The 22,116-nt window shown below is 42.3% G+C and overlaps 2 protein-coding genes and 1 pseudogene across 2 annotated transcripts in view; 1 reads left to right on the plus strand and 2 right to left on the minus strand.

The window, feature by feature from the left end:
* Positions 1-21,333, minus strand: part of NXF3 (nuclear RNA export factor 3) — a 144,887-nt gene extending 123,554 nt beyond the window's left edge. The window contains exon 1 of the mRNA XM_055375489.1: positions 21,262-21,333. The gene's annotated coding sequence lies outside the window, so the exon portion shown is untranslated. The remainder of the gene's footprint in view (positions 1-21,261) is intronic.
* LOC134757907 (small ribosomal subunit protein uS2-like) lies at positions 5,973-6,822 on the minus strand (annotated as a pseudogene).
* Positions 14,961-17,091, plus strand: BEX4 (brain expressed X-linked 4). Its single transcript, XM_004064571.3, has 3 exons — positions 14,961-15,118; positions 15,572-15,654; positions 16,039-17,091. The coding sequence occupies exon 3, from the start codon at positions 16,044-16,046 to the stop codon at positions 16,404-16,406; it is 363 nt and encodes a 120-aa protein (XP_004064619.1). The 5' UTR covers positions 14,961-15,118; positions 15,572-15,654; positions 16,039-16,043; the 3' UTR covers positions 16,407-17,091.
* Positions 21,334-22,116: the final 783 nt, after the last annotated feature.

A 22,116-nucleotide genomic window follows, 5' to 3' on the forward strand; every position in this document is an offset into this window, starting at 1 on the left:
GCAAAAGCAATAAACAACATCTTGAGAGGAAAAAGGGCAATAGATGCAAACAAGTATTTCACTGGAAATGTTCCTTAAACATAGGGTAACGAGGAGAGGGAGATAAAAAGAGGTTAGTGAATGTATACAAAAATACAGTTTGATAAAAGGAGTAAGATCTTATGTTTGATAGCACAGTAGGGTGACTACAGTTAACAAAACTTATTGTACATTTCAACATAACTAGAAGAGCAGATTTGGAATGTTCTCAGCTCAACAAAATGATAAATATTTGAGGTGGTGAATATCCCAGCTACCCAGATTTGATCATTACACATCATATGCTTGTATCAAAATATTACATTTACCCCAAAATATGTACAACTAATATATATCCATACAAATTAAAGACTCCAAAAATACACAAAAATGCTCAATTGCTCAACCTAGTTCTTGATAAGAGATGCAAAGAAAGTAAGATGAAATGCCTCTTCTCACCAATTACATAGCATTCACAAGCACTGCTGGTGGTAATGAGGTAGGAGGTAGGACTTGACTCGGAGGCAGGGCTGGAACACCAGGCCAAATTGGGGACCTGTTAAAATGGGGAAGAGGCAGAAGCAGCTCTCCAGAAGACATGCCCACTAGTGTACCATGTCAGTTTACCATTGCCATGGCAACACCCAGAAGTTACTATCCCTTTCCATGGCAACGACCCAAAGGCCCAGAAGTTACCACCCTTTTTCTAGAAATTTATACATGACATGCCCCTTAATTTGCATGTAATTAAAGGTGGGTATAAATAGGACTGCAAAACTGCCTCTGAGCTGCTACTATTGACACACTGCCTATGAGGTAATGAGGTAGCCCTGCTCTGCTGGGGCAATCATGGAGCTGTAACACTGCCTCCTCAAATAAACTGTTTTCTTTTACCACCGGCTTGCTCTTGAATTCTTTCCTGGTGGAAGCCAAGAATCTCCTGGGCAAGGTCCCAATTGGGGCTCACCTTCCCTGCATCAGCAATATGAAATGATATAACCCCTAACCAGGGGATTTGATACTATCTAGTTAAATTATATAGGTATTTGCTCTTGGAACCAGCAATCTCTCTTCTAAGAATCTGTCCCAAAGAAACAATACAGTAAAATAAAATAAAATACAAAACATAAAAGCATAAACAGAAAGCCATTCCTGCAGAACAATTCATAATAGCAGAAGAGTAGAAACAAAATGTCCATGAATAAGAGTTGTGGCTAGTTAAAAAACTTACAGTACATCAATATCTTAGAGTACTATGCAGCTGTAAAAAGCAATGAAGACTTCTTCTCTGTACTGCTATGCAATGGATTCTAGGAGAGATGATAGATAGATAGATAGATAGATAGATAGATAGATAGATAGATAGATAGATAAGTTGTTGTTGTTGTTGACACAGGGTCTCACTCTATCACCCAGGCTGGAGTGCAGTGGCACGATCTTGGCTCACTGCAGCCTCGACCTCCCAGGCTCAACCAATGCTCCCGCGTCAGCTCCCCAAGTAGCTTCGACTAAAGGTGCATGCAACTATAACTGCCTAATTTTTGTATTTTTTCTAGAGACGGGGTTTTGCCATGTTACCCAGGCTAGTCTCGAACTCCGGAGCTCAGGCAATCCACCTGCCTCAGCCTCCCAAATTGCTAGAATTACAGGCCTGAGCCACCGCACCTGGCCTAGGATATATCGTTAAATTAATAAAGTGAGGTGCAGAAAAATACGTAGCACTGCTGCTGTGCAATAATACGTTAGCTACTAGCCACAAGGAGATATCTTAATTTAATTAAAACTAAATTAGAGATTCAGTTACTCCATGACAGTAGACGCACTGTATGCACTCAATCTTTAATTCCTCAATAAAACACTCAGGTAACTAGTGCCTACTGTTTTGGACAGTGCAGACACAGATTACTAGCTCTGAAGAAATGTATACTGCACAGTGAGGATGTAGAATATGCCACCTTTTACCTATGAAAGGGGGAGAAAAGCAATATACATGTTATACTTGCTGATATATATATATACTATATATATACTATATATACTATATATATACTATATATATACTATATATATACTATATATAGTATATATATACATATATATACTATATATACACTATATATATACTATATATATACACTATATATACACTATATATATACACTATATATACACTATATATATACACTATATATATAGTATATACACTATATATATAGTATATATACTATTTATATAGTATATATACTATATATATAGTCTATATATAGTCTATATATAGTATATATATACTATATATATACTATATATACTATATATAGACTATATATACACTATATATATACTATATATATACTATATATATACTATATATACTATATATACTATATATATACTATATATATACTATATATACTATATATACTATATATACTATATATATATACTATATATATACTATGTATATACTATATATATACTATATATACTATATATATACTATATATATACTATATATATATATATATATTTTTTTTTTTTTTTTTGTCGAGACAGAGTTTTGCGCTGTCGCCCAGGCTAGAGTGCAGTGGCGCGATCTCTGCTCACGGCAAGCTCCGCCTCCCAGATTCACACCATTCTCCTGCCTCAGCCTCCCGAGTAGCTGGGACTACAGGCGCCCACCACCGCGCCCGGCTAACTTTTTGTATTTTTAGTAGAGACGGGGTTTCACCGTATTAGCCAGAATGGTCTCGATCTCCTGACCTCGTGATCCACCCGCCTCAGCCTCCCAAAGTGCTGGGATTACAGGCGTGAGCCACCGCACCCGGCCACTTGCTGATATTTTTTAAAACTGGAAGGCTAAAACAAACAAACACAAAAAGATAAAAATGATTACCTATAAGGGGACAGAGGAGCAGCCCAAGATGGAAGGTGATAATGTGTATTCTCCTAAAAATATAATACATATTTACTGCCTCCATGCACTGAAAAGGACAAGGAACAATGACCAACTCAGTAGTAATGAGCAACTCTAGTACTCAGATTATTAACTCTGGCAACATTTCCCCTAAAAAAAAAATCTGACTCCCTTGCAGAAATGGCTGATTCCAGGACTGGGCAAGGATTGCGCTGAATGAGTGTAGACTAAACTATAATACCAGAAAGCACATCAAAAAGACTAGGGAAGAGATAACCCACAGATTGGGAGAAAATACTTGCAAACCACACATCTGTAAGGGAGTAATACCCAAAATACATGAGGAACTCAAACAACTTAATAGCAAGAAGCTACTGGGGAGGCTGAAGCAGGAGAATCGCTTGAACCTGGGAGGCAGAGGTCACAGTGAGCTGAGACTGTGCCATTGCATTCCAGCCTGGGAGACAGAGTGAAATCCTGTCTCAAAAATAAAAAAGATAAAGTGTGCAATTCAGTGGTTTTTAATATATTCACAGTGTTGTGCAACCATCACCAATATATATTTCCTGGCTATTTCCACCGCCCGCCCCCCGCCAAAGAAACCCCGTAACTGTTAGTAGTCTCTCCCTACAGCCTCTGGCAAACACTAATCTGCTTTCTCTGTGGATGGGTCTGGACTTTTCCTATCAATCAAATAATACAATATGTGGCCTTTTGTGGCAACATTTTTCACTGACCCTAATGTTTTCAAGGTTCATCCTTGTTGTAGCATGTAGAATTACTCCATTCTTTCTTTGTGGCTGAATAATATTCCATTCATGGTTATATCACATTTGGTTTACCCATTCACCAGTTGATGGTATTTCGTATATTGAACGACCCTTTTATCCTCGGGATAAATACCACTTGGTCATGGTATATAATTCTCTTAATATGATGTTGGATTTGGTTTGCTAGTCTTTTGTCAAGAATTTCTGCATCAATATTCATAAGGGATATTGGCCTATAATTTGCTTTGTGATGGCTTTATCTGTCTTTGGTATCATGGTAATGTTGGCCTCATAGAATGAGTTAAGAAGTGTTCTGTCTTTACTTTTTAAAGAGTTTGAACATTGATTTTAGCTTTTAAAAAAATGTTTGGTATAATTCTCCAGTGAAGACATTTGGTTCAGGGCTTTTTTTTTCTTGGGAAGCTGTTGGTTCAGGGCTTTTTTTTCTTGGAAAGCTGTTGATTACTGATTTAAAAAAAATTTTTTTTTTTTTGAGACAGAGTCTCGCTCTGTTGCACCCAGGCTGGAGTGCAGTGGCACGATCTCAGCTCACTGCAAGCTGTGCTTCCCAGGTTCATGCCATTCTCCTGCCTCAGCCTCCCGAGTAGCTGGGACTACAGGCGCTTGCCACCATGCCAGGCTAATTTTTTATATTTTTAGTACAGAAGGGGTTTCACCGTGTTAGCCAGGATGGTCTCGATCTCCTGACCTCGTAATCCACCCGCCTTGGCCTCCCAAAGTGCTGGGATTACAGGCGTGAGCCACTGCACCTGGCCAAATTTCTTTACTTGTTATAAATCTGTTCTGATTTTCTATTTCTTCTTGAGTTTTTTTTTTTTTTTGGTAGTTTGTGTGTTTCAAAAAATTTGTCTATTTTATCTAAGTTATCTAATTTGTTGATATACAATTTTCATAGCACTCTCTTATAATCCTTCTGGAAGTCTGTGGTAACACCCCCACTTTCTTTTCTGATTTTAGTAATTTGAGAGTTTTCACTTTCTTCTTGCTCAGTCTAGCTGAAAGATTGTCAGTTATGTTGTTCTTTCACAGAACATGCTTTTGATTTTATTAATTCTGTTGTTTCACTATTCACTGTTTTATTTATTTTTGTTCTAATCTTTATTATTTCCATCCTTTTCCTAGCTTTGCATTTAGCTTGGTCTTCTCTTCCTAGTTTTGTGAGGTATAAAGTTAGGTTATTGATTTTATATTCTTCTTTTTTAATGTAGGCATTTTCAGCTTTAAATTTCACACTGAGCACTGTTTTTGCTGCATCCTGTATGTTTTGGTATGTTGTGCTTTTGTTTTAATCCATCTCAACATATTATCTAATTCCACCTGTAATTTCTTCTTTGACCCATTGATTAAAGTATGTTGCTTAATTTCTATATATTTGTGAATTTTCCAGTTTTCTTTTTGTTATTGAATTCTACTTTCATTCCATCATGGTTGGAGAAGACATTTTGTATGATTTCAATATTTTAAAAATGTATTGAAGGCTGGGTGTGGTGGCTCACACCTGTAATCCCAGCAGTTTGGGAGGCTGAGGCAGGCAGATCACGAGGTCAGGAGGTCAAGACCATCCTGGCTAACACGGTGAAACCCTGTCTCTACTAAAAATACAAAAACAAAATTAGCCAGCCGTGGTGGTGGGCACCTGTAGTCCCAGCTACTCGGGAGGCTGAGGCAGGAGAATGGCGTGAACCTGGGAGGTGGAGGTTGCAGTGAGCTGAGATCATGCCACTGCACTCCAGCCTGGGCAAGAGAGCGGGACATCATCTCAGAAAAAAAAAAAAATTTTATTGAGACCTGTCTTTTGGTCTAACATATATGGTCTATCCTAGAGAATGCTCCATTTAACTTGAGGAGAATGTGTATTTGTTGTTGGATGGAGGGTTCTGTGGATATCTGATAGGTATAGTTGGTTTATGGTGTTGTTTAAATCCTCTATTTCCTTACTGACCTTCTCTCTAGTGGTTCTATTAATTATTGATTATGGGGAATTAAAATCTCCAACTATTATTAGAGAGTAGAACTGTCTATTTCTCCCTTCAATTCAGTCAGTTTTTGCTTCACGTATTTTTGGGATCTGTTGTTAGGAGCATATATTTTATAATTGTTACATATTCTTCTTTTTAGAAACTAATGTTTACTTTCCATCAACTTTATTTTCATTTTGCTTAAGAGCCTGTGAAAGAACAGCTTAAGACCACCTAGTGGTTGTTGTTACCCATTCAGTGGCCTGAACAGCGGGAGTTGCAAAGCAGTCTTCAGTGGCAGGCTGTGGGCCAGTCTTCAGTGGGGAATTTCTGAATAGGCACAGAGGGCACCTGTATGCCTTCAAACTGGTCTGCAACCTCAGGTTGAGTGGCACTGAACTCAGAACGGAAGCAGTCCATTTACCCTGAAATTTCTCCTTGATCACAGCTTTTTCAGCAGCAGCTTGTGCTCTTCCTTTTCAATCATTTCAGGATCTCTGTAGAAATAGAGATCAGCATGACCTTCCGTGGGATTTCACAGAAGATGGTGCCATGCATGCATAGAACTTCCTGAGTCAGCCTCCACCATATCAGACCCACCAAGTGAGAGCTCTTGTTGTTGCATTGCATGTCAATGTACACATAGCACAGAGAAGAATCTGTTATACAGAGCAATTGTGGGCAGATTTATGTAAGATGCCTCCGTCAGAGCCTGGTGGTCAGCCTTGGGATTGATAACCACCAGAAGACACGGTTCCTGGAAGGCTGCTTGTATCTGGTTAGTGAAGGTTCCAGGAGTGAAGTGGCCAGAAATAGGAGTGGCTACACTGGCAGCAGCAAACTTCAGCATAGCCTGCTGGCCAGTATTCCTAGAGGATATGACACTGACATCAGCAGGGTCTCCACTGGCAACAATGGCATGAACTGCCACCAGAAGCTTCTCCCAGGTCCTTCTCAAGGAAAAGTGATGGCATACTGATTAGATGTATGATGCCGATGCCATCACTTTTCCTTTTGTAGACGTACTGCTCTATTTGGAGTCAAGGTTGTTGCCACCATAGGTTCCTACTGAAAGGAATTTGAGGACCTCCTCCTTCATTTACAGGACACCAAGGGCTCCAGACGTTGTGAAAGTTTCCGTTTAAGTTGTGACACGAATCCAGAACAACACTGTATAGATCCCTTTCTGGGTAGTGCAGAAAGACAACTGTTTACATATTCTTGATGTTTTGACCCTTTTATAAATACATAATGTCTGTCTTCATCTGTTATAACAATTTTTGAGTCTATTTTGCCTCACAGTAGTATAGCCTTCCCACCTCTTTTTGGTTACTATTTGCAAAGAATATTTTTTCCCATCATTTCACTTTCAACTAATTTATGCCTTGGAATCTAAAGCAAGTTTCTTGTGGACAGCACATAGTTGGATTATGTATTTTTATTCATTCTTCCAATCTCCACCTTTTAATCGAAGAATTTCATCCATTTATATTTAGAGTAATTACTGATAAGAAAAGACTTAGTTCTGCCATTTTGCTATTTGTTTTATATTTCTTATACTTTTTTGTTCCACTATTATTAATTTCTTTTGTGATTTATTTCTTCTAGTGTATCATTTTGATGCTTTTCTCATTTATTTTTCTGTATTTTTTTAGTTTTTCTCCCAGTCATTACCGTGGCTATTACAATGATCATATTAACTTTATAATAATCAAGTTTGAGGTAATATCAACTTAGTTTCTTTTTTTTTTTTTTTTTGAGATGGGGTCTTTCTCTGTCACCCAGGCTGGAGGGCAGTGGTGTGATCATGGCTCACTGCATCCTCAACCTCTTGCGTTCAAGCAATTCTCCTGCCTTAGCCTCCTGAATAGCTGAGGACTGCAGGCATGTAACAGCACACCTGGCTAATTTTTTTTTTTTTTTTTTTTTTGTAGAGATGGGGTCTCGATATGTTGCCCGGGCTGGCATGGAACTCCTGGACTCAAGCAATCCTCCTGACATCTCAGCCTCCCAAAGTGCTGGGATTACAGGTATGAGCCATCATGCCTGGCCATATTTATTCAAATTTTTTAAAATTTACACATTTTGATAAATTTATACCTAAGTATTTGATTTTTTGCTGCTAATATGAATAATATTATGTTTTCAGTTTCAAATTTCAATCATTTATTGCTGGTATATAAGAAAGCAATTGACTTTTATGTATTAACATTGTATCCTGGAACATTGTTATTATCACGTAATAGCTCCAAGAGTTTGTTGTTGTTGTTGTTGATTCTTTGGAATTAACTATATAGATAATCACATAATCTGTGAAAAATGACAGCTTTATTTCTTCCTTTCCAATTTGTTTATCTGTATTTCCTGTTTTGTCTTATTGCATTGGCTAGGACAGTAAGGCATTGAATAAGAGAAATGAGAGGGGGCATCTTTGCCTTGTTCCTTGATCTTTGCCTTGATATTAGAGGAAAAGCAGCTAGTCTCTCATCATTAAGTGTGATGTTATAGGTTTTTGGGTAGATGTTCTTTATCAAATTGTGGAATTCCCCTAAGGTAATAGTTTTATGAGTTTTTATTATTAGTGGGTGTTAGATTTTTGTCATATGCTTTTTTCTGCATCTATTGATAGGATTATATGATTTTTCTTCTTTGGCTTGCTGATGTGATGAATTACATTAATCGATTTTCGAATGTTGAACCAGTCTTGCACATCTTGAATAAATCTCGTCTGGTCAGAGCATGTGATTATTTTTATGCAATGTTGTATTTGATTTTGGTTTCATTGCTGAAAATTCTCCATCAATTTTCTATTTCCAATTTCATTAATTTCTGCTGTAATTTTTATTGTTTCTTTTCTTTTGCTCACTTTCTTTTGGATCTAATTTGCTCTTATTTTTCTAAGGTGAAAGCATAGATTATTGACTTTAGATCTTTTCTGTATTCTAATATATATGTTCAATGCTATAAATTTCCTTCTAGGCATTGCTTTTACTGCATACTGCAAATTTCAGTAAGTTGTATTTTCATATTAATTTAATTCAAATATCTTAAAATTTCTTTTGAGACTTCTTTGACTTGTGTGTTACTTAGAAATATGTTGTTTAATTGCCAAGTATATTGGGGTTTTTCAGCTATCTTTCTGTATTAATTTCTAGTTTAATTCCGCTGAAGACTGACAGCATACTCTGTATGTTTTCTATTCTTTTAAACTTGTTATAGTATGTTTTATAACTCAGAATGTGGTCTATATTCATAAATATTCCATATGAGCTTGAGTAGAATGCATATTCTACTGTTGTTGGGTGAAGTATTCTACAATGCCAATTAGATCCAGCTGATTGATGGTGCTGCTGAGTTCAACCATGTCCTTATTGATTTTTTCCCTGCTGGATCTGTCTATTACTGATAGAGGGCTTTTGAAATTTTCAACTATAACAGTGGATTCATCTATTCCTATTTTCAGGTCTATTAGTTTTTGCTTCGTGTATTTTATTTTATTTTTCATATTTATTTATTTATTTATTTTTGAGATGGAGTCTCACTCTGTCACCCAGACTGGAGTGCAGAGGAGTGATCTCGGTTCACTGCAGCCTCTGCCTCCCAGGTTCAAGCGATTCTCCTGCCTCAGCCTCCCCAGGAGCTGGGACTAGAGGCGTGTACCACCATGCCTGGCTAATTTTTGTATTTTTTGGTAAAGACAGGGTTTCACCATATTGGTCAGGCTGGTCTAGAATCCTGACCTCAAGTGATTCGCCCACCTCAGCCTCCCAGAGTGCTGGGATTACAGGCATGAGCCACCACACCCGGCCCTGAATTGCACACTTTAAAATGGTGATTTTTCTTTTTTCTTTTCTTTTCTTTTTTTTTTTTTTTTGTTTGAGATGGAGTCTCGCTCTTTTGCCCAGGCTGGAGTGCAGTGGTGCGATCTCGGCTCACTGCAACCTCTGCTTCCCAGGTTCAAGCGATTTTCCTGCCTCAGCCTACCGAGTAGCAGGCATGCACCCCCATGCTCGGCTAATTTTTTTATAAAATGGTGAATTTTTAATATGTAATTATATCTAAATAAAAGTGCTAAAACCCCAAAATGATATCAGATGTTGAATTGTAGGTAACATCTTATAATTTCTACTGGAATTTTAAGGCATAGTATCTAGAAATGATTTACATTGTAGCATAATTCAAGACTGATAACTCTCTAATCAGTACTTAAGAATTTATACTTTGAACCTGATGAAAAAATAAAGAAAAACAAGAATTTGTATGATATTTTCACTGTTTCAGGTAAGAGTGAGCCTGGAAGGAGTTGGGGAAGAACACACCAGCTTCAGCCTAAATTATTTTTCTCTATTTAATTTGCATATGTTTTTAGCAGGCATTTTAGTAGTCTCCAGTCCAGAAGACATATCATATTCCTCACCTGTGGGAGCAAGAGTTGGGCAATTCTGAGTCAACATGGCATGCTCAGTTCCCACTGGGTAAATCCGGTAGAGACGGACACAGATATACACACACTCACACACACTCAGCAGAAAGGACTACTATCCTAAAACTTCTGTTTGACATCAGGGCCCAAACAACATTAAGGCGGTACTCATCTAGTGTGTTAAAAAACAAAACAAAACAAAGCAAAGCAAAACAAAAATAACCCTGTTTTTTCTCTGCAGTGGACACCATCTGGGCATCCTCTAACCCAATTCAATTCTAATGTTATCTACCTGGAGATAGCATTAGATCCCACAAGTTGCAGTCTCTGTCCCATAAGACTGTCCCCGCTTCAGACACCAGTGGCAAGTCTCGGCCTCTGGAACTTCTGACCAACCAGCTTCAGGTTAAGATTCCCAAAACCCCTTATTCAGGCTTCATTAATTTGCTAGAGTGGCTCACAAAACTCAGGGACACGTGTGTACTGGCTCATTATGAAGAATATTTTAAAAGATACAGGTAAGCAACCAGATGAAGAGATACATAGGGCAAGGTCTGAAAGAGTCCCGAGCACCAGAGCTCTCGTTCCTGTGGAGTTGGGGTGTACTGCCCTCCCGGCAAGCTGATGAGTTCTTGTTTACCTTCTTGCAGGCCTCCGTGAGTTTACCTGTCCAGAAGCTCTCTGTGTCCCATCCCCTTGGGCCTTTTATCAAGATGTCATTAGATAGGCAGGACTATCATGGACAACCATGTAAAAATGTGATTGAACAAAAAGGGTATGATCTAACACTATTAGACTGAGTAGGGAAACCCAGCAAGGCCTGACTATTCAGATTCTTCTTGGCCTCTCTGTGCAGCATTTCTTCATCCTGGGTATGGGGGAGGACCCCTTCTGAATTGGGGTCTTATTGAAGTAGAGACCCACAGGATTTATTTCCCTGGTCCTGACAGATTAAAGTGAAGAAACGCAAAAACCAGCAGATGGCGACAAAAGCGATCTCTAGCTGCTCTCATTGCTCATTAGTATAAGACACTCCCACCTAGTGCCACAGTTTCCAAAATGCCATGGCAATGGCCCAGAAGTTACTGCTCCTTTCCTAGAAAGTTCTAAATAACCTACCCTTCAATTTGCATTAACCCACTCCCTAATTTGTGTGTAATTGAAAGCGGGAATAAGTGAGTATAAATATAGTTGCCAAGAGCTCATATGTTGCTGACTCTGGGTGCACTGCCTTTGATTTAGCCCTGCTCCACAAAGAGCAGTACTGTTCAAAAACAGATTGTTGCCCAACACCACTAGCTCACCCTTGATTTATTTTTTGGGTTGAAGCCAAGAAGCCTCCCTGGCTAAGCCCCAAATACGGGAGCTTCCCATTACTGCATCATTATGACCTACGGTCAGACAAGGTAAATCGGAGAATTTACTTATGGCCACCTCCAAGACAGAAAGGCAGGGGAAAACTAGAGTATATTTTTAGTTTATGTGGCCTGCCTTGGAGAGAAAAAAGGAGTAGGTGAAAGGAGAGCAAGAGAAGGTCAGGGAGAGAAATTCTGTCTTTTGAGGCCTGCTTCTGAAGCCTGAAAGAGCCCCAACATACACGGAAAGACAGTCTTTTTTTTTTTTTTTTTGAGACAGTTTTGCTGTGTCGCCAAGGCTAGAATGCAGTGGTGCGATCTCGCCTCACTGCAAGCTCTGCCTTTCGGGTTCACGCCATTCTCCTGCCTCAGCCTCCCAAGTAGCTGGGACTACAGGAGCCTGCCACTACGCCCAGCTAATTTTTTGTACTTTTAGTAGAGACGGGGTTTCACCGTGTTAGCCAGGATGGTCTCGATCTCCTGACCTCATGATCCACCCGCCTCGGCCTCCCAAAGTGCTGGGATTACAGGTGTGAGCCACTGCGCCCAGCCAAGAAAGACAGTCTTTTATGTTTATGATTCTGAAGCTGTTCCGAAACAAAAGGCCAAATACTTTAATGAAAAATATGCTGATTGTTCTAGCAACTTAGGAAATAACAAAGGCTATGGGAATTATGAGCCAAAAACCACAGATGAATATGTGTATCTCACAGTACCTGTAAGTATAAAATAAAGAAAGAGGTTTTATGCACACCTTTTTTTTTTTTTCAGAGAGACCTGCCTCGGCCTCCCAAAGTGCTGGGATTATAGGCGTGAGCCACCACACCTAGCCTTTATCCACTTTGTTAGGGACAGAGTGGGTCTCTGGCTCAACAAAAAGCCCAGATAAATCAATGGAGCTTTGGCATATTAGGTCAGCAGAAGGGAAAAGGCCAGTAGAAGGGACAGCAGTATGCAGTAAACATGGAAGTACCTAGGGGAGAAGGAAGGAGACACAGAAGTTGGAGGCACCTGTAAGCCAACTGGACTTGTTTCTGAATACAGTTTAGATAACCTGTAGACACATCTATGCCTGACGGTATTCAGAAATAAAAATCAGTAAAACTTTCAACACGACAGCAGAGCATTAAACCAGGAGTAGAACTCTTCTGACATCAGGGCCCTGTGCCACAGCACAAGTCATATACCTATGAAGCCTTCCCTGGCTGTGTGTGTTGGCTGATAACAACTTACATCTTTTTTCGGGAGGAGTGAGGGGACAAGGTCTCACTCTGTTGTCCAGGCTGGAGTGCAGTGGTACAGTCATAGCTCACTGTAGCCTTGACCTCCCGGGCTCAAGCAATTCTCCCTCCTTAGCTTCTCAAGTAGGCGGGACCAAAGTTGCGTGCCACCACACCCAGCTAAATTTGTGTGTGTGTATGCATGTGTGTGTGTGTGTGTGTGTGTGTGTGTATGGAGATGGGGTTCTCCCTATGTTGCCCAGGCTGGTCTCAAACTCCTGGGCTCAAGCAATCCTCCTACCTCAGCCTCCCAAATTGCTGGGATTACAGGCCTGAGCCATACAACTCACATTTTACCTCTTCTCCAGGGAATTGTTCTCTGCCAAATGGGAGCCACCTTGCTCCAGAGACTATGCTCTGCTCCACCTACAGACTTTGATCTGTGACTGACGCTGAGCTACAAAAAGCCAGTGACTTACTGTCAAGGTGGGATGACTTGTGTGTGCTTCAGAGTTTTCAGGTGCGATTAACTAAACTTAATCTCTAGTTAAACCCCATTCTTCACCACTGCCCTGCTCCCCAGCCCTGTCCTGCTGCCTTTACTTCCTTTAACCTGAGAGAGCATTACAAGAAACTACATTCATAAGGATCTCTGTTCCAAGTTCTGCTTCTAGGGAGCCCGACCTAAAATAGGAAGGGTCTCTTTATAGAAATATTTCAGCTAAAATCCCAAAAAGAGGAAAACAGAAAGAGTATTTGCTTTCCCTTGGACAAACTTGAATTGAAATTGAACCCAAATTCCAGGATGCTTTTCTAGAATTAGTTACCATCTTATAGGAACCACAGAGTAAAGAGATAATGTGTTAATGACACCACTGAGATCCAGACTGTAGGAAAATACAGAACAAATGACTATTTCATCAATAATTAAAGAAAAAATTAAAAAATGAAAACCCACAGATTAAAAGAAATTTAGGAAATTTGGCAACCAATCAAAATGCGCATATCTTATTTGTATCTTGATTCAAACAAACTGTTAAAAAAACTATAACACAATTGGGTATTTGAACACAGATTAGACATAAAGTGATATTAAGGAATTGTGAATTATTAAATGTGACAACAGTATTGTGGTTATATGCTAAAAAGAAGAAAACCCTTATCTTGTAGATATATACTTTGAAATATTTATGCCTAAAGTGATATTATGTCTAGAATTTGCTTCAGAAATAATTTTAAGGTTGGGAAGAGGGTAAGATAAAGACGAAATAAGATTGGCCATGAGTTGTTAACTGTGGAATCTGAGTGAGGACTAGTACATGGGGTTTGCATTATACTATTCCATTTTTCCAAATGTTCGAAATTTTCCATTAAAGTTAAGATAAAGTTAAACTATAAAGACTGTTTCTTAAACAAAAAAGGGGCCGGGCGCTCACGCCTGTAATCCCAGCACTTTGGGAGGCCGAGGTGGGCGGATCACGAGGTCAGGAAATCCAGACCATCCTGGCTAACACGGTGAAACCCCGTCTCTACTAAAAACACAAAAAATTAGCCGGGCGTGCTGGCGGGCGCCTGTAGTCTCAGCTACTCAGGAGGCTGAGGCAGGAGAATGGCGTGAACCCGGGAGGCGGAGCTTGCAGTGAGCCGAGATCGCGCCACTGCACTCCAGCCTGCGCGACAGAGCGAGACTCTGCCCCACCCCCCAAAAAAAGGAACAGAACAGAAAGATATTAAGAAGAATTAGAAAAAAATCCACTATCCTTGACTCATTTCCTGTTCCCCCCAAACGTTCTGGTGTGGAGAAAAGGATGAGCATTGGTAACAAGGACCACAGTTTGCCATTGAGGTGGGCGGGACTGATGCTCTCTTTATTTAAATTTTTGACGTCTTGCTCATCATAAATTTTCTTGCAATAATTTTGTTTTTTAAAATGTTGCATTAAAATGTTATTTTTCTTGACTGCTGAGGAATTTTGCACCCCTTTAAATTCTGCGCCCGCGTCCTGGTTGGGAGATGTGGGGAAAATCCTGGGAGCCCAGGACAGGGAGAGGCAAGTCCCCACAGAAGTGGGAATGGCCAACAGCTCCCTGAGAAGACAGCTTCCTTCTTGAGGAGGCAGAGGAAGTCCCAAGAATACACAAAGACAGGAGAGTGGAAGGGGCGGCCAGTCTGGAGATACTAAAAGAGACTCCGGATGAGGATAGGGGCTGACCCGAAAGCCCCGCCTGACTCCGGGCTGCAGGAGGGGGCGTGGGACGGGGGCGGAGCTGTTGGCGATGACAACAGCCCCACGTGACCGGCCAACACTGAGTGTTGTCTCGCTCTGGCGTCAGAGCCGTCGTGGCTCGTTCCCTTCTCTGCGGTGGTACCTGCTCCCGGTGGCCTTGAGGACGTGTGGGCCAGGGGCGGCCCCGAAATTAGGAAGCGGAGGGGGAGCAGGTAAGGAACCCGGCGGGGGGGTCCCTGGGGTTGGTGTGAGGGAGTGGCTCCGGCCTGCGGATGCCCACCCCGGGGGAGCTTGCGGGGAAGCAATCGGTCCGCGATGCAGCCCCCGGGCCCCGCGGCGGGCCCGCGAGCCTTCCTTGAGCGGAGAGGTGCCCGGCCCCGGGGGAGCCGGCGGTCCTGGGGCTACGACCCTTCGGAAACACCTGCCTACGCCATCAGCGCAAGCTTTTCCGACACCCCTGCCCCGCACTTCTTGGTTCAGAAAATGGTGGTCAGCTTGCGGGGCGGGGCGGCTGAGGCGGGGGGCAAGGGTGGCGAGGGGCAAGGGTGGCGAGGAGGGCCAGGGCCAGGGCCAGGGCCTCGGGGCGGGGCGGGGAAGGGGCCGGATGGCGGTAGTTCCTAGCTAGCGTTCTGCTGCAGCAGCCCCCACTTCCCCCACCCCGGCAGTCTGCAGGTCTGCGGGGCTAAGTGTCGCGGCGGCGCACCTCGCGTCAAGAATCCGGAGGAGAAGACTGCAAGGATAGGCCCAGGTCGGTGCGAGGGACGGTGGTGAGGCGGGGGCCGGAACGTGAGGAAAGCCCAGTCTGAGACCCCAATCCATGCCTTCACCCTCGCCCCCCTCTACCCCATGCAACCCTCCCCTTCCCACATCCCATCCTCGTCCTCCATTTTGCTGTCTGCGGAAGCCTGGAGATGGATCTACAGGGAAAATGGTGGGCTTTGCGGAAGGGAGGGGCTCGGATTGGGGGCACCCCACAGGGCATACTGGCTTCTCAGGTGGAAAAAAATGAAATGTTAGAGTATAAAGTCAAGTCCAGGGCTCTGAATTTTGAAAGGTGCCTAGTAGGGCCTCTGTCCTCAGTGCTTATCAGTCCACCAAGAATTCAGCCCATTTTCTCTCTCTTGTCTCCTAGGAGTAATGGAGTCCAAAGAGGAACTAGCGGCAAACAATCTCAACGGGGAAAATGCCCAACAAGAAAACGAAGGAGGGGAGCAGGCCCCCACGCAGAATGAAGAAGAATCCCGCCATTTGGGAGGGGGTGAAGGCCAGAAGCCTGGAGGAAATATCAGGCGGGGGCGAGTTAGGCGACTTGTCCCTAATTTTCGATGGGCCATACCTAATAGGCATATTGAGCACAATGAAGCGAGAGATGATGTAGAAAGGTTTGTAGGGCAGATGATGGAAATCAAGAGAAAGACTAGGGAACAGCAGATGAGGCACTATATGCGCTTCCAAACTCCTGAACCTGACAACCATTATGACTTTTGCCTCATACCTTGAATCCTAAAAGTTTTCGCTGAGGTTAATGTGAACACTGCTTTACAAGCTTGTATTTTTGTGATTTACTTTTTCTGTAAGCCTTTTGGTGTTTCCACTTAGCAGTTTCTAATGGAAATTAGAATTCTAATTGAATATTGTTTTGTCTCAGCCTAAAAGTTACGGTCAGCATGGCAATTCACCTATTTTAGGAAAAATACTCTTTTCATAATATGAAATGCATAAAGCAGTTCAAAAAGCAGTCTGTATTCCATCATCTTCTTCTTTCATTCCAGTCCTTATTTTTTGTAAATATTACTTTTCCTCCTCCGGCTACCTGGACTCAAAATCTCAGTTGTCTTTGACAGTTTTTTTCTTGTCCCTGACCAAAAAAGAATGATCATACCCAGAATTCAATGTTTGATATTTTAAGAATGTATGTTCTAGTGTTTTTCGGAGTGAGTCTACCATCTGTATAAAAACACCTTGGGGGCAGGCAGGGGCATTTAAAAATGTAGGACCTATCGTCCAGACTCACAGAGTGGGGCTCCAGAATCTCCATTTTTAACAAACTCTCTTAAGTAATTCTGATGTGTACCAAAATCAGTGCCATTGGTGTGTGTGTATGTAACTATATAAATATGTGTGTGTGTATATATATATAATGTGTCATAACCATAAACAATAAACAAAATCAAGATAAATCTGACTTTGATGGGCAAGTAATTAAAAAAGAAAAGTATGAGACCTTAAAATAAGACTGATGATTATAGGAGTGGTAGGGACAGTGGCAAAGTTATTCACTGTGCAAAGCAAAACATGCCTGAAGGTCACAGCCTGAGGAACTCAGAATTCATCACCCCTGTCAGCAGTTTCACATCCAGGATCTCATTTTATTCTTAGAACAACCTATAAAATCTGTATTGTTATCCCACTTTTACAGATGAGGTCACTGGGACTTAGAGATGTTAAGTACCAAGGCTAACCCCTGCTGAATATCTTGGGGGTGGGGGAATCCAGCCTGGGCCATTTTCTATTGGACCTTATCATCTGGAGATGCAGAATATTTGACTTTTGTAACTTGATGACAAGCTGAGGATGGTAAAAGAGACTCAGCAAGAATGAGGCTGTTTTTCTATACATTGTTTTTCTACATCTCAAGTACACTTTAATTTTTAATATTGAGGGATAAAAAAAGTAAGATCCTCTAGTGTTGTTCAAAGTTAGGATTGCCACTCTATGGCTCTTGAAATCAGTTTTGTGGGTTACAACAAGCAATGTTTTAAAAAGAGAACAAAAGTCATCCTATCACCCGTGAGTAGTGTTAAGAATTGTTTTCGAGAAAATAATGTGTTCTATGTAGTAAATATTGCCACCTTTAAGATGTATTTCTAAGTAGATCACAGTGAAAAAAAGAATGAAAATCACTTATTTGGTGCAAACTTGGTTTCACAAGTGAGGAATTGTTAAGAAAGCGATTTTTCCTAAGGTCATACAGCCAATTAGTGAAAGCTGTGACCACAGCCTTAGTGCTTCAGGGTGCTTGTCTTCTCGCCACATTGCCTCCACAAAGAATTATTTGGAAATTTTTGCAGTATGTACTGATTGCCAATCAGTGTAAATGGAAAAGCATATACAACTTATGCAAAAATCACTTTATATGAACTTCACACTATTTAGTCATCAGAATTCCTGCATGTTCAACTGAGAACCACATTTAAGGGAAACTCTGGAGTTTTGGATAATTTTGGAGCTGGAGTGATCTTTCACCTGTCTAGAGGAAGAGGATGATATAGAGTCTGATTTGAAAATGCACAGTGGTGAACTCAGGCACTTCAAAAAGGCTAGTTGACTGAGTAGAGTCCATGAATGATCTTTTGGTTCCTCTGAAAATGAGTACTATGCCTTCTGGCAACGACCAATTGTGGATTTCCCAAAGTAGCCTCAATCTACCTCCCTCACAAAAAAAGCTAGCTGTGGGGGTGTGAGATCAGAACATGATTAGTTGAAAGAAAGCTGAAGCCTCCTCACTGGGGTTTTTGGGGGAGGATAAGGAATAAGGACAGACTTTCTGGAAGAAATAAGTGTCAATGCTTGGGTTCAGAATATGGTTTTTTGAAGTACCAAAATGAGCCCTGTCTCCTTGGTGTTTCTGGGAGAGCAGGATGATAAGGACAGAATTTGCTGGAAATGGTAAAGGTCAGGGAATTGGGTCACAATGTAATTGGTTGAAGGAGAACTAAATTAAGACTCCTATCGTGGGAGTTTCTGTGATGGTAGGCGACGAGCACAAAACTTTAGAGGACATAAAGTTCAGTGACCAGAACATGATCAGGAGCGTGATTGTTTGAAGAACTGAAGAAAACTCCCTTACCTCTGTGTTGCTGCAAGGGTGGAGGAGTAAAGAGAGAATTTTCTAGAAAAAGCTAGAGGGGGCTGGATCAGGTGACTGAAGAAGAACAGAGCTATCACAGCGAACACATTTATACATCCCATGGGAGGGTCAGCTTTCCTTGATCTTGGTGGGCAATACATTTTGTCTTTTTAAGGTGACAACAGAGAGATGTCAGTGAATGCCTCTAAAGAGACTAGCAAGAAAATATAATGACTCTTTTATAAAAACCAACAAAAGCAAATAAACCAAGAGTGAAGAAAAAGGGCTAACACATTCATCCCTATCAGTGGTTTATACATTCATATTTGTAAAATTTTAGTTTCTTGAGGAAAATGTGCATGTTTTTATGGATTTTGGAGCAAAGCTTGGGAAGGATGCCTGGCAACTAATGCCTGGCAAATCTTCTAGAACTTAAGAGGAGAAAGACTGACAAGACCTCTGAGAAGAGGAGAATCAGTCTAATCTTACACAGCAGCATATGCTGCTGTCTTCATATTACAGAAATTGGAGATATCACTGAAGAAGTCTTTAAAAAGGCCAGTGTTATGGACCGAATATTTGTTTCCCTCCTAAAATTAAAATGTTGAAAACCTAATTCCCAAGGTGATGGTATTAGAAGGTGGCGCTTTTGGGGGGGAATTAGGTCATGAAGGCAGAGTCCTCATGAATAGGATCAGTACCCTTATAAAGGAGACCCCAGGTTGGGCGTGGTGGCTCACGCCTGTAATCCCAACAGTTTGGGAGGCTGAGGCAGGCAGATCACGAGGTCAGGAGATCGAGACCATCCTGGCCAACATGGTGAAACCCCATTTCTACTAAAATATAAAAAATTAGCCAGGCGTGGTGGTGCGCAGCTGTAGTCCCAGCTACTGGGGAGGCTGAGGCAGGGGAATCGCTTGAACCCGGGAGGCAGAGGTTGCAGTGAGCTGAGATCACGCCACTGCACCAGCCTGGTGACACAGCAAGCAAGACTCCGTCTCAAAAAAAAAAAAAGAGAGAGAGAGAGAGAGACCCCAAAGAGCTCCTTCATCTTTTCTGTGAACCAGGAAGCAGGCCTTCATCAGACACGGAATCTACCAACACCCAATCTTGAACTTCACAGCATCCAGAATTGTGAGAAATAAATTTCTGTTGTTATAAGCCACTCAGTTTATGATATTTTGTTATAGCAGCCCATATAGGCCAGGACAGCCAGCAAGAAAAAGATTGAACTTCTAATGAAAAAAGCAAAAACAAATAAACAATTCAAATATAACAAGAATAAAATACCAGGAGAGGGGGTAAGACGGCCAATTAGATGCAGCCAGGAGGAACATCTCCCATGGAGGGACAGGGCATCGACTGGCACACTCCTAGCAGATCTTCTGAGGGAAGACATTGAGAGCAGACAGAGGAGAGACACAGATGCTGCACTAAAGGGGGAGGAAACTGGGAACACTGCCCGGGACAGGTACACCAGGACTCATTCCTAGTCCCCACCTACTCCTGGGGAAGGGGTGAGATGAACAGGCAAAGAGCAACCAACTGCCCACAGGCCTTTGGAATCCTGGCAGGAGGAGAACCTTGACCACTATGGACACTTGAATTGGCAGGGAGAGCTGCTCAGAGAAGTGGTAGGGGTAGAACTCCAGCTAGAGTGGAGGCCAGAGGGTTTGGTGCAGGAGCATCTGCAGTGGGAGCATGGTCAGTGTTGCCCATCCCACTAGGCTTGACTCGCCCCTATAGGAGACTTTAGCCCTAGGGCAACTGTGGGACCTGAACTCTGCAAAGCCATCTTGCCCAGGAGACGGAACCGGTCTGACCTGAGCACCTCTCAATCCGCTGGCCTCTGGCGGGGGCCCAGCGTAGCCGCGCCTGCTTGCAATGCAGCCCCCATGCCACATCATAGCTCCGGTGGCGGCGGATCTCACCTAACCAGCAGAATGCCCCAGCAGAACGGCCCCCGCTGACACGCACCAGCTCGCCCGCACTCTCCCCCAACTGTAGCCTCACCAGGCCGCTTTTCCCACATATACTCACCCTTGGCCACCCCCAATATCACTTTGCCAGTGCGTGTGTGCTGGCAGGCCGACCTTGCCTTCCCTCTCCCGCCAGCGCGGGTGTGCCTGTGCACCCGGTCATGCCATTTTTGATGGCGTGAGTGCACCCCGCCCCCTTCCCCAACCACCATTGTTGTTGGAGAGTTGGCAGGCAGAGTGCCCCACCCCTGTGCGTGGAAATGGCCTCCAGGTGCGAAACTAAGCATAGAGAAAAGTGGACCCGCCCCTGCCCTAAGAGGCCACTGCTGCCAGCTGGACTGCTCACAAAGGGCGCAAACACCACCACCAGTGTGAACACGCACACAGTCGCCGTCTGGGCCCTGTCACCGCCCCGCCCCCACAGCCGCGCGCTGTCAATGCTAGCCGCTGCTGCGAAAGCCCGCACAGAGGCCAGCAACACAGCACCCATCAGTACCCTGTCGCAGCAGATGAGTGTGCACCCTACCATGCTGTAGCTGCAGATGCTACTGCCGCATACGAACAAGGATGGATCCCTCTGCTACCGCCCTAGGAAGTGCTTTGGCTGGCACCACCCACCGTAGTGTGATAACCAGCAGTCCGGGAACACCTCAGCCGTTATAGCACAGCAGGTTCCTAACCTCAAGGAGCCAGAGAACAAAGTGGGGGCTGATGCCAGTCTCCCAGTGTTACAGCACATAGTCCAGGAGTCCTGAGCTGAACTTTGCCCCCCTAAAATCTTCCAGAAATGAAACCAGTCAACTGAACTATACCACAATGAAACCCGCAAGGTCATCAAATAGGATAAAAGAAAAAAAAAACATCCAAAGGACAGCAACTTCAAAGATTGAAGAAACATCAACACACAAAGATGAGAAAGAACCAGTGCAAGAACTCTGACAACTCAAAAAGCTAAGTGTCTTCTTTCCTCTAAATGACAGCAGCAGTTCTCAAGCAAGGATCCTTAACCAGAATGAGATGGCTGAAATGACAGAAATAGAATTAAGAACGTGGATAGGAGCGAAGATGATTGAGATCCAGGAGAATGTTGAAACCCAATCGAAGGAAGCTAAGAGTCACAATTAAAAGATATAGGGGCCGACAAACAAAATAGCCAGTATAGAAAAAAATGTAACCAACTCGATAGAGCTGAAGAGCACACTACAAGAATTTCATAAAGCAATTGCAAGCATTAACAGCAGAATAGACCAAGCTGAGGAAAGAATCTCAGAGCTTGATGACTGAGTTTCTGAAATAAGACAATCAGATCAGAATAAAGAAAACAGAATGAAAAGGAATGAACAAAATCTCCATGAAATATGGGATTATGTAAAAAGACTAA

This window comes from Gorilla gorilla, chromosome X, assembly GCF_029281585.2.
Source record: "Gorilla gorilla gorilla isolate KB3781 chromosome X, NHGRI_mGorGor1-v2.1_pri, whole genome shotgun sequence".
Lineage (NCBI taxonomy): Eukaryota > Metazoa > Chordata > Mammalia > Primates > Hominidae > Gorilla > Gorilla gorilla.

What these genes read in the sequence shown, in the direction of transcription:
- BEX4 (XM_004064571.3), top strand. Translation starts at nt 16,044, where the DNA reads ATGGAGTCCAAAGAGGAACTAGCGGCAAACAATCTCAACGGGGAAAAT.